The 15,565-nt window shown below is 44.5% G+C and overlaps 1 protein-coding gene across 3 annotated transcripts in view; it reads right to left on the bottom strand.

The window, feature by feature from the left end:
* Positions 1-15,565, bottom strand: part of ARHGEF7 (Rho guanine nucleotide exchange factor 7) — a 207,814-nt gene that overhangs the window by 179,482 nt on the left and 12,767 nt on the right. For 2 of the 3 annotated variants that reach the window (XM_026647573.2, XM_026647565.2), the window contains exon 2: positions 2,274-2,360. In XM_026647573.2, coding sequence (XP_026503358.1) covers positions 2,274-2,360 — 87 coding nt within the window. Of the gene's footprint in view, positions 1-2,273; positions 2,361-2,448; positions 2,505-15,565 lie in introns of those variants that run through there. The other variant, XM_026647572.2, reaches the window with a different exon arrangement.

Raw genomic sequence — 15,565 nt, 5'->3', positions numbered from 1 at the left:
AAAAAAAAAAAAAAAAAAAAAAACCCTCTCATTGGACTTTTACTGAATTAAGTCCTATATGACAAGTCATCATCTAAAAGCATTTTTAGTAAACAAAATTAATACAACTTGAATTTTATCATTGAAACACTATATGCAGGATCTTTTCACATGCCAAAATATACTTTATATCTACATGTCAATGAAGCCATAAACAAGTCACATCAAGTCACTGAACGGAATTTTGGCAACTTTCTGCAAACATCCCTCCCACTCTCTTTTATAGGTAATGAAATAGGACGCTCCCACACTCCTCAATACTTCTGGGAAGGAAACAAGACAAGAAGTTAGCGTTCCCTTTGTCTATCCAAGATCACAGTTTTAACAACATGAAACGTCACCAAATGAAATTCTCCTGCCTTAGGAAAGGCACCACAGGGCCTACTCTGAGCCTCTAAATACTGTTTACAGTCAGATACAATGTCATTTTAACTGCTTCTATAAACTGGCTATGAGCACTCACTTATAATAAACTCTTACATTTAGAAATTGTGTATTTATACAGTGTTTTTAATCGCATAGGACCCTATGCATTATACACATTTAAAATGAATCATGAACTATAGGGCCCTACCAAATTCACAGTCCATTTTGGTCAATTTCACGGTCATAGCATTTTAAAAATCGTAAATTTCATAATTTCAGCTATTTAAATCTGAAATTTCACAGCATTGTAATTGTAGGGGTCCTGACCCAAAAAGGAGTTGTGGGGGCTGGGGTGGGGGGGGTGTCGCAAGGTTATTGTAGGGGGAGTTGTGGTACTGCTACCCTTACTTCTGTGCTGCTGCTAGCAACTGCGCTACTTTCAGAGCTGGGCAGCTGGAGAGCAGTGACTGCTGGCCGGGGGCCCAGCTCTGCAGGCAGCAGCGCAGAAGTAAGGATGGCATGGTATGGTATTGCCACCCTTAGTTTTGCACTGCTGCCTGGGCCCTCAGTCAGCAGCCACCACTCTTCGGCCACCCAACTCTGCAGGCAGCAGCGCAGGAGTAAAGGTACCATGGTATGGTATTGCCACCCTTACTTCTGCTGGCAGGGTGCTGCCTTCAGAGCTAGGCACCTGGCCAACAGCCGCCGCTCTCCGGCGGCCCATCTATGAAGGCAGCGCAAAAGTAAGAGTGGCAATACCACACCCTCCCCCCCCCAAAATAACCTTGCAACCTTCCTGCAACTCCCTTTTGTGTCAGGACCCCCCATTTGAGAAACTCTGGTCACCCCCATGAAATCTGTATAGTATAGGGTAAAAGCACACAAAAGACCAGATTTCATGGAGGGAGACCAGATTTCATGGTCCATGATGTGTTTTTCATGGCCGCAAATTTGGTGGACCCTAACTATACACAAAGTTTACCCTATCCGCCACTGAAGTGCAGCAACCTCTGTGGTGGAATGAATACCACAACAGAGCACCCAGCTACAATAAATACCCGAGAACAGGAGCAGATCAGGAATTTAACCAACTCAGTTTGGAGAGTAAATTTAAGTAGGAAAAACAAAACTTTTCAGATCAGAAGCTGGCCACTGGGATCTTGAATGACCACATGAAATCAGAAACTTGATATAACGTCTCACCCAAAAACCCCTTCAAAGTGCACTCCAGCACCACGCTGGGTCATTTGTTCAGCATGAAGCAACAGAGGGTCCTGTGGCACCTTTAAGACTAACAGCATGGACTCAAGAGAAGACAGCAGCACCATTACATTTGTCACCTTTTACAGATCAGTTTTACCTTCAGCGGCTACCAGCAGCATCCACTTCCTGATACAGAAACAGCAACCCTTGTCAGATCACTGTTCAATGGCTCCCCCACCTCTGGGGCCACAGGCAACTCCAAGGACCCCAGCAGTAGCTCTAGGAAATCCCCCAGGACCAGAAAATGCCAACATAAATCACTTCAGACATAGGTGCTAGAACTAGGGGTGCAGGGGCTGCTACTGCACCCCCTGGCTTGAAGTGGTTTCCATCATATACAGAGTTTACAGTTTGGGTCAATGGCTCTCAGCACCCCCACTATACAAATTGTTCCCGCCCCTCTGGAGGCAGGAAATTTAACCCCAAGATGGGGAGTGGAGGAAGAGTATGGGAGAAACTCCCCAAGAAGGGGAAGGGAACACGCTCTGCAACTTGCCTGGAGAATTCAAGGGGCACCGGGGAAACCACAAAAGACTGTGCCCAGCCCCATTCCCCATAGCCCAGCCCGGCCCCCAACCCCACTGCCCTGCTCAGCCCAGACTCACCTCCAGGCGGAGGGAGGCGCCGCAGCCGCGCAGGAACTCGCGGATGTTGCTCAGACACTCGCTCTCGGTCCGGGGCTCCGGATAAACCTGCAAGAGAAGAGGCGCTGGGTGAGGGGGCTGCGCTGGGAGCGAGGGGACCCTGCTGCCCGCCCCGAGCTGATCCTGCCCCACTCACCCCCCTGCTCCCTCCGCAGGCGGCGGCGGCTGCTCTGGGGCCGTGGAGGGGCTTTGACCCGGGAAGCAAACACGGAGCCAGGAAATCACGTGCGGGCCGGGGAGGGGCCGAGGAAAGTGCAGGGCCTGGCCCCTGCGTCCTCCCCCCATCGCTGTGCAGCGCCGGGTGCTGCTGCCCCTAAGCCGGAGTGTGGGGCTCAGCCCGGAGCAAGGCAGGCGTAGCCGCCTCGGGGCTTCTCCTCCCCGCCCTGCAGGGATGGGCCCGGGGCACTGCTGCGCCCCCTGTCCCCGGCGCTCAGGCCGACTTCGGCCAATACACGATATGAAGCAGGAACGGAGGCAATCGCGCTGCTGTGGTTGCCTTTACCTAATGGACAAACTCCCCGTGCAGCTCCATCAGCGACTAACCCCGCCGCCACCTGGGAGCCAGCCAATGCCCAGCGCCCCTGCCGGGGGTGGGCGATAACATGCCTTAAACATATACATCTAACAGCGCGATTTGCTCCCTTTGTAAAAAAAACGGTGACTTTCCCTGAGCCCGTGGAAAGCAAGTCCTGCCTTGGAAAAGATACTCAGTGCAACACAACTTCCTGTTGCACAGCATCTTTCAAACACTGAATCTGCAAAGAGAGTGGGTTTAGAACCATATCCTAAAGTGAATGCAGCCAGGCTGCTCTGCACGTCACTCAGAATTACCACTATGTAGTATCTGGTTTCTCTTCAGTAGTGCCCAGGTAGGACCCAGAGTCCCATTGTATTGGGGTGCTGTACTAACATATAGTGCCCCCAAAGAGTTTTCAACCAAAGGCACTAGTCCTGCAGTCTGATCCAGACAGGCAGACCACTGTACCGGTAAAGGCCCATTAAGTTGAATGGAAGTCCCACTGAAATCAAAGGAGTCCATTAGATTGCAGGATTGGTGCCTAAATTAAGACACAAGTGGGTGTAACAAATGAAGCAAGTGAAGACAAGGGTAACAGTGATAGAAATGTGTGACGACAAAGAGTAGATGTGCATGATCTTTATCGTTTTCAGTAACAGCAGATAAAAAAAATCCAGAGCACACAATAAAAAAAAAAAAAAAAAACTTAGAGAAATAATAGTGACCACGTGAAAAAACTCATTGTACCATTAAAACTCTTTACCTGCAAGTAAAAAAGACCATATTTGAAATCATGTCTGCTACAATGTCCAATCCTGCAAGATGCTGAGCGCCATCTCCTCCCACTGAAGTCAATGAAAGTTGAACTCAAGGGGAGAGGAGAGTGATCAGCGCCTCTCAAGAGGTGCTCGGTACCTTGTAGGAGCAGGTCCTTAATTTCTGAAGACCAAGACCTGGAAATCTCAATATCTTCGCTGGCTCAGAACCAAACCAACATCCAAAATTCTGACATTTAAAGAAAAAGAAATACTTTTCATTTTAGTTTTGTAAAGGCTATACAGACAAAACTTTATTCAAACGTCAATTAAGAATGCAATTTAATTTCAGGGAACATAGCGGGTATCACACTATGAGATGTAGTCTGCTCTTTGTTGTGTATGCAGCACTCCCTTTGACTCCAATTTGCACTTCAAAATCAATCTGTATGTGAGAGAAGAATGTGGCCCTATGCCTTAAAATCATGAGTGGAAAAACTTTATAGCAAAGCATCAGTATCTGCTTTACCAGTTATCAAAAAGCTAACACCAGACAGTGGAATTTAACAGAGATTATTAACTAACTTTGTTTGCCCATAGTCTACCAGACAGCTGTGATTTCTTAATAGTCCATTGCAAAGAAGGAAGCTTGCAAAGGGGAAAGACTTGATTGAAATAAAGATTTTTTTTAAAAAACGGAAGTGTCTGTGATCCACAGCCAATTATCACTTATTACAGCACCCTTACTCATAGAGTGGTAACTTAGACAAAGTCCTGTAAATGCATAAGCACATGCATACCTCCACGCATGTAAACCGTCCCATTAGCTTCAATAGGACAACTCACATGAGTAAAGTTCTGCATGTGCTTAAATGTTCGCAGTACCAGGACCTTACGTCACAAATAATTCTATTGATTTCAGTGGAAAAATGTACCAAGAAAGATACTGCTCAGCTTGAGAAAGGATGGGCAGAATTGGGCCCTGAATACGCAGCTCTATCTGGGAGGAAAAACATTGTATGGAAGTGCAACATAAATGGGAGTTGAGGGGGCTCAGCACCACACAAGAATTGTCCCTTGGATTATAAACGACTCTAGGCAGTGACTTTTTTAAAAAAAATTAAGTCATCTGTGTAGGTCATGCATGCTTATGGCACTATAGACACAAGTATAATTCTTCCATTATACTTGAGATTTCCCTTAGAATATTTAACTCCTAAAATGCTGACATCAAGTTCTTTTGGGCAGGGACTGTGCCTTCCCATATGTTTGTACAGTGCCAAGGACATTTTGGGCTCTATGCTAATTTAAGTAAAAGTCAATAAAAATGGATGACTTGCTTGAATCAGGAAAATTTGAATTATTAGAAATATTTAGTCACAGTCAGCTTCCAGATTTACAGTTTAGATTGTAGCGAAGTCAGCCTGCAATTGGGGAATGACCATAAAAAACAACCGATGCCAACACCTTTAGATCAGGATCCAAGTGACATCAAGCAAGCCGATTTGAGGTTTAAACCACGTGTTAAATCTTTAGGGAATTCTACATCTAAACATCAGCGCTCTAAGATCTAAGCCCTTGAAAATCTTTAAAATACAGGGTCTGTAAAAACTTCAGGAAGGTGCTTAAACTATTGTTTTTGCTAATACTCTATTAGACATGATTGCCTGCTTAATGTTTTTACTTTCATGTTTGCTTATCTTTCAGCAATCAAAGGTTTTAGTGTTTCTGTATTACATTCACTGAGTATATTCTATACCTATTGAAAATCAAAAATTATAATTTAAAAACAAGAACATTTTCATAATTGACTACACCACACTGATCAGGAACCCCAGCAAGTAATTCTTTGGAAAAGGAAACAACTATAGAAGAAAATGCCTGAAAAGGTTCATTAAGTTCATCCCTCTTGCATTAGTGGACTGTTTATTATACCTCCTAATTGTTTTGCGTAATTTACTTTTGGACAACTCTAAGGACAGTGCCTCAAACTCCCTCAGTAAATTATTCCATCACGCAAATGAACACATGGTTAGAATATGTTTCCTAAAGTCTACCTTTCCCTTTTCTCTCCTATGTCTATGCTCTGTATTGTGCAATCTTAAATATTTTCTTCTCCATGTTATCTTTCAAGTATTTATAGCATGATCATATCCCCCCGGGTCTTTTCTCTAAAATGTATACATATTAAATTCCCTTAATTTCTCTTCATAGTTTGTATCTTCTAATCCCTTTATCTAGGGTAACCATATGTTCCGTTTTGGCTGGGACAGTCCCTTTTTTAAACCCGGTCTTGGCCATCCTGACTTTTTTTTTGGCAAAAGTGGGTATTTGTCCAGTTTGCTCTTGCCAAGTTGGCAAGTGGCTCAGGCCAGCCCTGCGTGGGGCTTGGACAAGCAGCTGAGGCCAGCCCTGCATGGGGGAGGTGAGGCTTGGACAAGTGCTCAGGATAACCCTGAGCAGCGGGAGGGGAGGCTTGGGCTAGCCCCACATGGTATTCCATTTTCCCTTTGGGAAATATGGTCACCCTACCTTTATCATTTCTTACATCCTCCTCTAGATTGTCTCCATTTTATCAAGATCTCTTTTTCTAATGAGGAACCCCCAAAACTATGCACAGTGCAAAAATAAGAATGACATGTAACAAGTCACTATAAATCCAAGTTTCTCTCATAAGGAACAAATTCCTTGTCCACCAAGTGATTCTTGTCTTGTGACTCAATCAGGATTATCTCTTTAACAAGCAATAATCCTTATTCCTAGGCCCTCAACTAGCTAAATACAGGATTCCAGAGTTTTAAAGAATCAACCCAGTGTAGCTGGCCCAGAAGTCATATACATTATCTCATAGGTGGCTACAGTACCTGGTAACAGGACAAACAAAGAGCTCAAAAAGGATGCCATCAAATATGATAGGATGGAGACAACTGCCAATCAAGGCTTTGCAAAAATGGCAAAGGATTCCCTTCCACCTCCAGAAGTTTAAACGTGGGTCATATGGCATTTTCAGAATGTTTTAGACTTGCCCAGAAGTCTCATCCCTGTCAAAAACATGCACCTTTCTAGCTGACAACTGTGCTTCCCTCAAAAGAAGAAAGGTAGTTAATAAACCCTGGCAATTCTTTAAAAAGGCAGTTCCTTCTCTCTCAAAAAAGGGAATACATTTCAAAGCCCTGCTTTACTGTTTGTCAGGTCAATGGCACAAACATAGATTCTCAGCTGCATGGACAGAACTATCTTTGCATCTGCCAGGAAATAAAAGCATCTGAGCAAATGATCAGAGAATCTAATATATCCAGGTCTTTCTCTCCTAATAGAGATTCACAGACAAGAGTAAAGAGCCTAAAAATAGAAGCAATGACACCCAGTTATTACTCAGGGAATTCTTAAAATTGTGTGAAGATCCTTGCAATCTTCTTCGACAAATGGCTTAGAAACAGTGTGACACAAGGAATAAACTCAGAGAACTGTGGATATAATTTCAAAACGCATTAGGTAACATCCCTTACAAGAAGCTACAGGAAACCTGGAAACTTTACCTCTCACACTCAGAAGTAGTCTTGTCCATGGATTATTTAAAACATGGATAGGAAACAGTAGAAATAAATAGTCAATTCTCAGCATGAAAGGAGGCCAACAATGGGCTGCCTTACCAATCTTTAAGAAAGATGTTGTTCAGTTACATTCACTAATTATCTAGAAGACAGGAGGCATAACAGAGGCAGCAAAATAGATTCATGACCCAAAATTATTTAGCTTAATAAAGAATAAATACTGTGCACACCTAGTCTGAGAAAAAACACGTTTGTAATTCTGTTATCGCATCCCCCCTTCTTCCCCACTTTTGCCTATTGGATTATTCCCATCTGTTATTAACCAAGGGACTATTTTTTCACTACATGTTTGTAGAACACCTACCAAATGGGGCCCCTGTTCCCTGAGTGGGGCTTGTAAGTACTACAGTAATACAAATAACAAAGAATAGTAATAATTAGAAACGACAGGAATGCCAGAGGATCTAACAAATATTTAAGTAGGAATTGGGATGACACAAAGGAATTCAAAGAGATAAGTGCAAGGTAAAACATGTAGCAGGAGCAGCAGGAACAATTTAAACCATACAATGGGTTCTGATCAAGTGTTAATCACTCAGAAATTATTATGGATAGTTCAATGAGGATTTTTGCTAGGTGCAGAGCACAGATCCAGAAGTGAACCAAAGTTTAGTATGAAAAAGATGGAGAGTAATGTGGTGAGTAATAGAATACTACATGATATATATAAACGGTACATCTTCACCTTAAACTGAGTATTACATTCAGTTTGGTGAATCTCCATCTATGCTCTTCAGACAAAAAACTCATCTAAAAGGACACAAAAGAGAGAGATAATATCCAAAGTAGGCACAGTAGAGCTTCCATGCATGAAGAGATTGAACACATTACAATTATTTAATTTGGAAGATGGAACAGTAAGGGGAGCTGTGGCATAGATGTAGAAGACTATTATAGTTACAAAATGGAAAGAAAGCACTCTCATTTTAGTGACTAAACATTAGAAATTGCAATGAACATCTTCCTGAAGACCCACTTCTTACTTCTTCTGCTATACCTATGAATCCAACTGTCATCTAATTATTTCATTTATTTATCTTATGAGCAAACTGCTTATTTATAGGGCTGTCGATTAATCACAGTTAACTCACACCGTCACGCGATTAACTAAAAAAATTAATCGTGATTAATCACAATTGTAATCACACTGTTAAATACCAATTGAAATTTATTAAATATTTTAGATGTTTTTCTACATTTTTAAATATATTGATTTCAATTAAACACATAATACAAAGTGTACAGTGCTTACTTTATATTATTATTTTTTATTACAAATATTCACACTGTAAAAATGATTAACAAAAGAAATATTATTTTTCAATTCACCTCATACAAGTAGTGTAGTTCAATCTCTTTATCATGAAAGTGCAACTTACAAATATAGATTTTTTTTTGTTACATAACTGCACTCAAAAACAAAACAATGTAAAACTTTAGAGCCTACAAGTCCACTCAGTCCTACTTCTTGTTCAGCCAATCGCTAAGACAAACAAGCTTGTTTACATTTACAGGAGATAATGCTGCCCACTTCTTATTTACAATGTCACCTGAAAGTAAGAACAGGCATTCGCATGGGACTTTTGTAGCTGGCATTGCAAGGTATTTACATGCCAGATATGCCAAACACTCGTATGCCCTTTCATGATTTTGGCCTCCATTCCAGAGGACATGCTTCCATGCTGATGATCGATTCTGCTCGATAATGATCCAAAGCAGTGCAGACTGACACATGTTCATTCACTCTTCCGAGAATGGAGCCTGCCACCCCGGGCATGAGCTGCCTGCTGCCCTTGGTAAGCCACTTTTTTCCCCAGATGGGAGGAAGTTTGTGGCCAGGGCCTGTTATGTGACACCCATGGAGAAGGGGAGCACAGCGAAAAAAGTTTGGGACCCTCAGCTCTACGGGAACTATTGTAGCTGTATTAGCCTCCTGCCTGCTCCTGTGCCCGTGCTCTGCAGCGATCAGTGCTTATGAATCTACACAGTGGCAGATTCTCCAGCATGGCACCCTCAGGCTTTCCCAGTCCTCCAGTGACTGCTGCACAGGGTCATGTAGGGTGCACTCCATAGAGCTGAGCTGGAGAGACACCCTCCACAACCAGGGAGGAGGAAGCAGCACCTGCTTCTTGGTAGGTTTCAGAAAAGAATTAAACTCTTGCAGTATAGTAATAATAATAGCATCTGCAACTACAGTTAAAGCACCAGATCCTCGGCTGTTGTAAATCAGCAACATACAGCACCTGAAGGTCTGGTCCAAAAACTACAAGGGCTGTCCATCCTCTTGCCATTGACTTCAATGGGCTTTGAATCAGCGTTTATATGTGTAATTAATTTTTTAAAATGTAGGTTGGGGTTTTCAACATAAGAACATAAGAATGGCCATACTGGGTGAGACCAAAGGTCCATCTAGCCCAGTATCCTGTCTACCGACAGTGGCCAATGCCAGGTGCCCCAGAGGGAGTGAACCCAACAGGCAATGATCAAGTGATTTCAATGGGGTACAAGATGGTTAGGCACCCAACTTCCACTGATTTTCACAGGATTTGGGCACCAAACTCCTTTACGCTCCTTTGAAAAATCCCAGCCTAATTCATTCATTTTTACAAATAATGTACTTAACAATTAGTTCTCTTTTCAAATGCAGTGTCTTACCACATCTTATGGATAAAACTATATTGCATCTGTGGTGCTATAGTTCTTTAGTACTGATTTTTAGTGACCTGGAAAGTATATAAGAACATGTGTGTACACAGAGTTTGCAGAGATAATGTGTGTATCAGATATGCAGCAATGACTGTTTGCTGCATACTTGCATTTCTGTACGGGAAAGCTCTGAAAAGGTAGGCTCAGGCACAGCCAGTGTAGATAGCGAAAAACTAAGTTATAATAACATTAGTAAATTAGGGATAGACACTACCATTTTACTAAAAACTCCAATGCACTTCTGTGCCAGCCTTAAAAGATTGATTCTATGGGGCTTGCACACAAATTGGACCAGTTTTTAATTTAATCTGATGCAAGAAAATGATACTTTAAGACTGACACAGCATCTTGAACTCGCCTTGTTAATTTGCACCCACGCTAACATTAATCAATGTTCAGAAAAAACACTATATACTGTGCAGTAAGTAAAATACTGTGTTTCAATACCTGTTTCACAGCCTGATCCAAATCCCATTGCAGTCAATGGAAAGTCTCGCACTGACTTTAGTGGACTTTGGTTCAAGCCCTTAAACACAACAGAATGAGCTAAAGATGCCATGACAGCTTTAGCTGATAACATATTTGTTTTCATTTGTTTCCATATATGTTCATATTATACACAAAAGTACATTAAAAGAATGTTATTTAAGTCACAAAGTCAAGCTCTTGAAAGTTAGGAAATATAACGTTTACAGTTGCCCATGCAACTTTAATTCTGCCCCTTTGTGGTTCCATCCTGTGTACTGAGGCAGGGGTCCTGTGAAAAAATTAGTACGTGATTGTATAATTAATGACTGTATCTTAATGCCTACACACAAGGGAGTCAAATTAAGGTTGCCCTGGCAACTTTTATCCTTGCATTTCCTAACTTTCAAATGTTTGACTCTGCAGCCTAAATAACTTTTACATTGTAATTTTCAAAATGTATGGATTTTTTATTTTGCACAGATGTCAGAAACCCCCACCCTGAATCATCAGCAGCGTTTGAACCATAACATCTGTCAGCATTACAGCACAGACTGCTACTACTTGAGCTAAAGGACTAACATTAGCTGCCAGCTGATTAAGGTTTATTTTTCCAGAGCTGGCAGGTGAGGAGAGAAGTTGATAGGTTGCTGCTCCAGGGAGTGGTTGAAGGGAACCCAGCCTGTCTCTCCCGGACCAGGAGTTGAGGGAGCTCCTACCCCCTGTGCAGGAGCAGCGCCAGGGTTTTTGGCGCCCTAGGCAGGGGTCCTTCCGCGCTCCCCGTCATTGTCGGCAATTCTGCGGCGTGGGGGGTCCTTCTGCACTCCCGGTCTTCGGGGCACTTCGGCGGCGGGTCCCGGAGCGAGTGAAGGACCCGCCGCAGAATTGCCGCCGAAGACCCGGAGTGCAGAAGGACCCCCCGCCACCGAATTGCCACCGAGGGCGGCAAAATGCCGCCCCCCCCAAATCCTGGTGCCCTAGGCAACCGCCTAGGTCACCTAAATGGAAGCACTGGCACTGCCCCTGTGGTGCATCCATGGAGGGGCACTGGAGCCATGACCTAGGCATTGGGGTTTATTGAGCAGGAGAGCCCAGCCCAGATATCTTCCCTGCCTGCGCCTCTCCCTCCACTAGCAGCACCCTGGTGTTCTCTCTACAGTGTGTGCTGCTGATTCTGCTGCTTTTGTGGTGGCATGAGCCTAGCCTCAGAATGTTCAATGATTTGGGCAGGCTGACAACAGTTTCCTGAGGAACAGAAGGAGAGAAGGGAAATGGCAACTGTTAATATTTTATATCTCAGCCAAATCTGAATGGAATTTCACAGGACAAAGAAAAGGCACTTCTGTAGCCTGGGTAGATTCCCCCTGATGAACAGTGAAAAATTGGAAAGAGTCCAGTGGAGGGCAACAAAAATGATTACGGGACTGGAGCACATGATTTACGAGGAGAGGCTGCGTGAACTAGGATTATTTAGTCTGCAGAAAAGAAGAATGAGGGGGGATTTGATAGCTGCTGAAAAGGGGTTACAAGGAGGATGGATCTAGACTGTTCTCAGTGGTAGCAGATGACAGAACAAGGAGTAATGGTCTCAAGTTGCAATGAGGGAGGTTTAGGTTGGATATTAGGAAAAACTTTTTCACTAGGAGGGTGGTGAATCACTGGAATGGGTTACCTAGGGAGGTGGTGGAATCTCCTTCCTTACAGGTTTTTAAGGTCAGGCTTGACAAAGCCCTGGCTGGGATGATTTAGTTGGGAATTGGTCCTGCTTTGTGCAGGGGGTTGGACAAGATGACCTCCTGAGGTCCCTTCCAACCCTGATATTCTATGATTCTATGATCAAAGGCCTACTGCATACACTGAAGATGTAAGAGCTTCTCAAAGAAAAGGTAACGACTCCTTTATGATGGGAAGTGTTACACAACATAAATATACGGGCCCTGCCAGTTCCCCCCATCATTATTTTAACATCTTGTAGGTTGTATTTACTGCCTCATTATTACTTTGCGACCTAACTTCCATTCAAATGAATTCCTATTTCCTCCCCTCAGGCACTTGAAATTGAAAGTAAGGACTTTTTATTGTAATGGAAATATTTTATACAAACATGTTAGGGGATATCTCTGGCTTTGGGGTCAGAGATAAGATTAGCATAACTGGTGTGCTCTGTGATTCTGGATCAGTGACATTTGCTGCAAAATTTGAAATTTTGAAAGAAGCGGCAAAATTCAACATTTTGGATGCAGAATTCTCCATTTTGCAGCAGCCAGGCACCCCACGTTTTGTTTTCCTTCTCCATTCCCCAGCCTTCCCGCGGTTGCCTCTTTGTCTCCAGGTTTCCTTGAAAGGAAGAGCTATTTGGCTTATTAACCTATGCTCCCACTCTGTTGGCCTTAAAAGGGTAGACAGAAGGAAAAGGAGATTTCTTTCCAACCTTTGCAGCCATCAGTCTGTCCAGAGCAGGACAGATCCAGCACATCATACAGGTTGCTCTGAAGAGCATGGGGCACTGGAACCACCACTGTACTTCTCCGACAAGGTCTGGAACTATACACTGTTCCATGGAGCCAAGCATAGATCTTGTTAGTGAGCCCAGGATTGCCAAATCTGACCAGGAGCCAGGGAGCAGAGCTCCCAAGGGTGCCAGCTGGAGTACATTTCTGACTGGTTGCCAACTCTCATGATTTTATCACAAGCCTCATGATATTTTGTGTTTTTCTTAAAGCCCCTGCTCCAGAACCAAGTGGCTGCATGAAAATCTCACCTTCCATTTTTTTTTAAAAGTCATTTTTTGGAGAAAAGCTTGAAAAATGTGACCCCCTAGAGGCTCAAAAGCCGGAAAGTAAATAAAAAGAACCCAAACTGTATTATTTTTGAAAATCTCAATTTTTAAGTCATTCTTGTGAGTTTTTGAGCTTGATTTTTGAACGTCTGGCTTCTGCACACCGTGGTCTGCCCGCCAGTGAGTCAAGGAGTCAGGACTGTAGGCTGGCTTAGGGAGCCAGGCAGCTGACACTGGCTCAGAGCTCCCTCTTTTCCTCCCACAGCTGGAGGGTGTTCTGAGTTTGAACTGGGTAACACCAGGGCAACTGAGAACCCAGGAGCTAAGGAGAGAGGATCCCGTCTGCCCTCCTGGCGGGGAAAGGAGACGGCTGACCCAGGCCTGTCTGGAAAGCACTGTGGCAGCCAGGGTCCAGGGAATATGAATGAGAACAACACCAATAAAATAATTTGTCTCGCAGCACAGGCACCAGCTTCCTCCTTTCCCTGGGGGTGCTCAACCCCCGCTCAACCCCAGGCCCTGCCCCCACTCCACCCCTTCCCCCAAGGCCCCACCTCTGCCCTGCCTCTTCCTACCCCCACTATGTTCCTGCCTAGTTCCACCCCTTCCCCAGAGCGTGCCCTGTCCCTGCTCCTCCCCCCCAGGGCCTCCTGCACGCCGGAACAGCTGATCGCAGCAGGCGGGAGGCGCTGGGTGGGAGGGGGAGGAGTTGATCAGCAGGTCCGGCAGCGGATGGGAGGTGCTGGGGGTGGGGAGGGGAAGCTGTTTGCCGGTGGGTGCAAAGCACCCACTAATTTTTTTCCATGGTGTTCCAGGGCTGGAGCACCTACGAAGTCAGCACCTGTGTCTTGCAGTATTCGTTACAAAAGTATTTTCCTCGCTCAGTATTTTCAATGTTTGGGGCGGGGGGTTTCTCCATGACTTCCCAGGCCTCAGCAGCCCTGATGTCACCCAAGAGCCACACCCACCCTTTTTGACATGACCATTTTTCAAAGAAGAGCCACCAAAGCCAGCTAGAAACTCCCTTCTTCTCTGGCACACATACAGTGCTTCCTTGGCTGACGCCACAGTTGCCTAAGTCCAGGGAACCATGGAGAGGAGCCACTGTGGAAATGGCAATGTACCACCCCTCTATCTGTGTCTGCTAGATTCTCATCCCCTCCAGCCGCAGGTATGAAGGGGACAAAAGGGCCCTAAAAGTGTTATGAATGAGTCCTTAACAGCACCAAGCTGTCATTTTTGTTAGCCTTTGGAGCAGCTGTAAAACACAGGCAATAAAATATGTTCTCGAAGTAAATTATGTGGGCCACATTCTGGCCAATGCAGGGAAAGTGGTAACCAGCCCTCAAAGTACAGCAAAAGCAGAGCTAATCTGCACAGGGAATCCTGGGGCACATTATTCCTGCCAGAAGCACAAATAACCTCCTTGGGAGGCTAATAAATAAGCCTATTGCCAGGAGAGAGACCATATGTGCATAAATACGCAAACATGTCTCCAGAGGCGTAGCGAGCGCCCTCCGTACCCTCCGACCGGAGGGGGCCCCGCAAGGAAGGGGGCCCCTAAAAGTGGCAAAATAAATACCGCATTCCAGCTTCTGCATTGTAAGGGGCCCCGCCCGGACATATGTTCGGAGGGGGCCACGTTCGGAGGGGGCCACGTTCTTTGTTGCTACGGCCCTGCATGTCTCCTGTCCCCTAGGTCCAGCCCTGCTATGTCTCTCAACTACTGTGATGAGGGTCTGCAAAGTGTTTCTCTGTGGATTTCAGCAGTGGGGAACGGAACATCCTCTTGGTGCTAATCTGCATGGTACAGACCTCAGGTGGTGATACTCTGATGCCCTGACTGATGTCACAGGGACCAACCTGCTCCACTGTCTGTGCCCCCACAATCTGCTATCAGCTAGCACTATAAACTCACAGTATGTACAACGGTACCAGGCTTCCCCACCAAAAATGTCACTGCTTTCTAGCTCAATTCACCTCCAAATGCTCTTCTGATTCCTAACCACCTTCTCTTTCTTCCTCCCAAAGCCTCAAAACACTAGACTCTGTCCTCAGACTTGCGTAACTGATAGAAAAATGTGGTCTCAAGAATTCAGGTGAAATCAGAGACAAATGATTGTTACTGGTTTCAAACATCATTCTCATTTTGCCAATCACCGTAGCTGCCTGCAAGGAGAACAGTTAAGGGAAAGCAGCTGCGCATGAATGCTTGGGCTCCCTTTGTGGGAAGTGATTGTGCATAAATGCTTGTGCTCCTATTCAATGTATACCCAGTGCTGCATTTGTTTTCTATGGGTCATTAGCAAATTAAATTATTTTTGTTCCAAAATTAAAACTCGAGACATTTATTTAGGCCAGAGACCTCACTCCTAAAGGGATTAGGAGGACTCAAATGTATTGGCCCCCTCAATCCT

The sequence above is a fragment of the Terrapene carolina genome, unplaced genomic scaffold (genome assembly GCF_002925995.2).
Source record: "Terrapene carolina triunguis isolate 2854851 unplaced genomic scaffold, T_m_triunguis-2.0 Scaffold21, whole genome shotgun sequence".
Lineage (NCBI taxonomy): Eukaryota > Metazoa > Chordata > Testudines > Emydidae > Terrapene > Terrapene triunguis.
The sequence above is the reverse complement of the archived record's forward strand: the minus strand, read 5'-3'. Positions and strand labels throughout refer to the sequence as shown.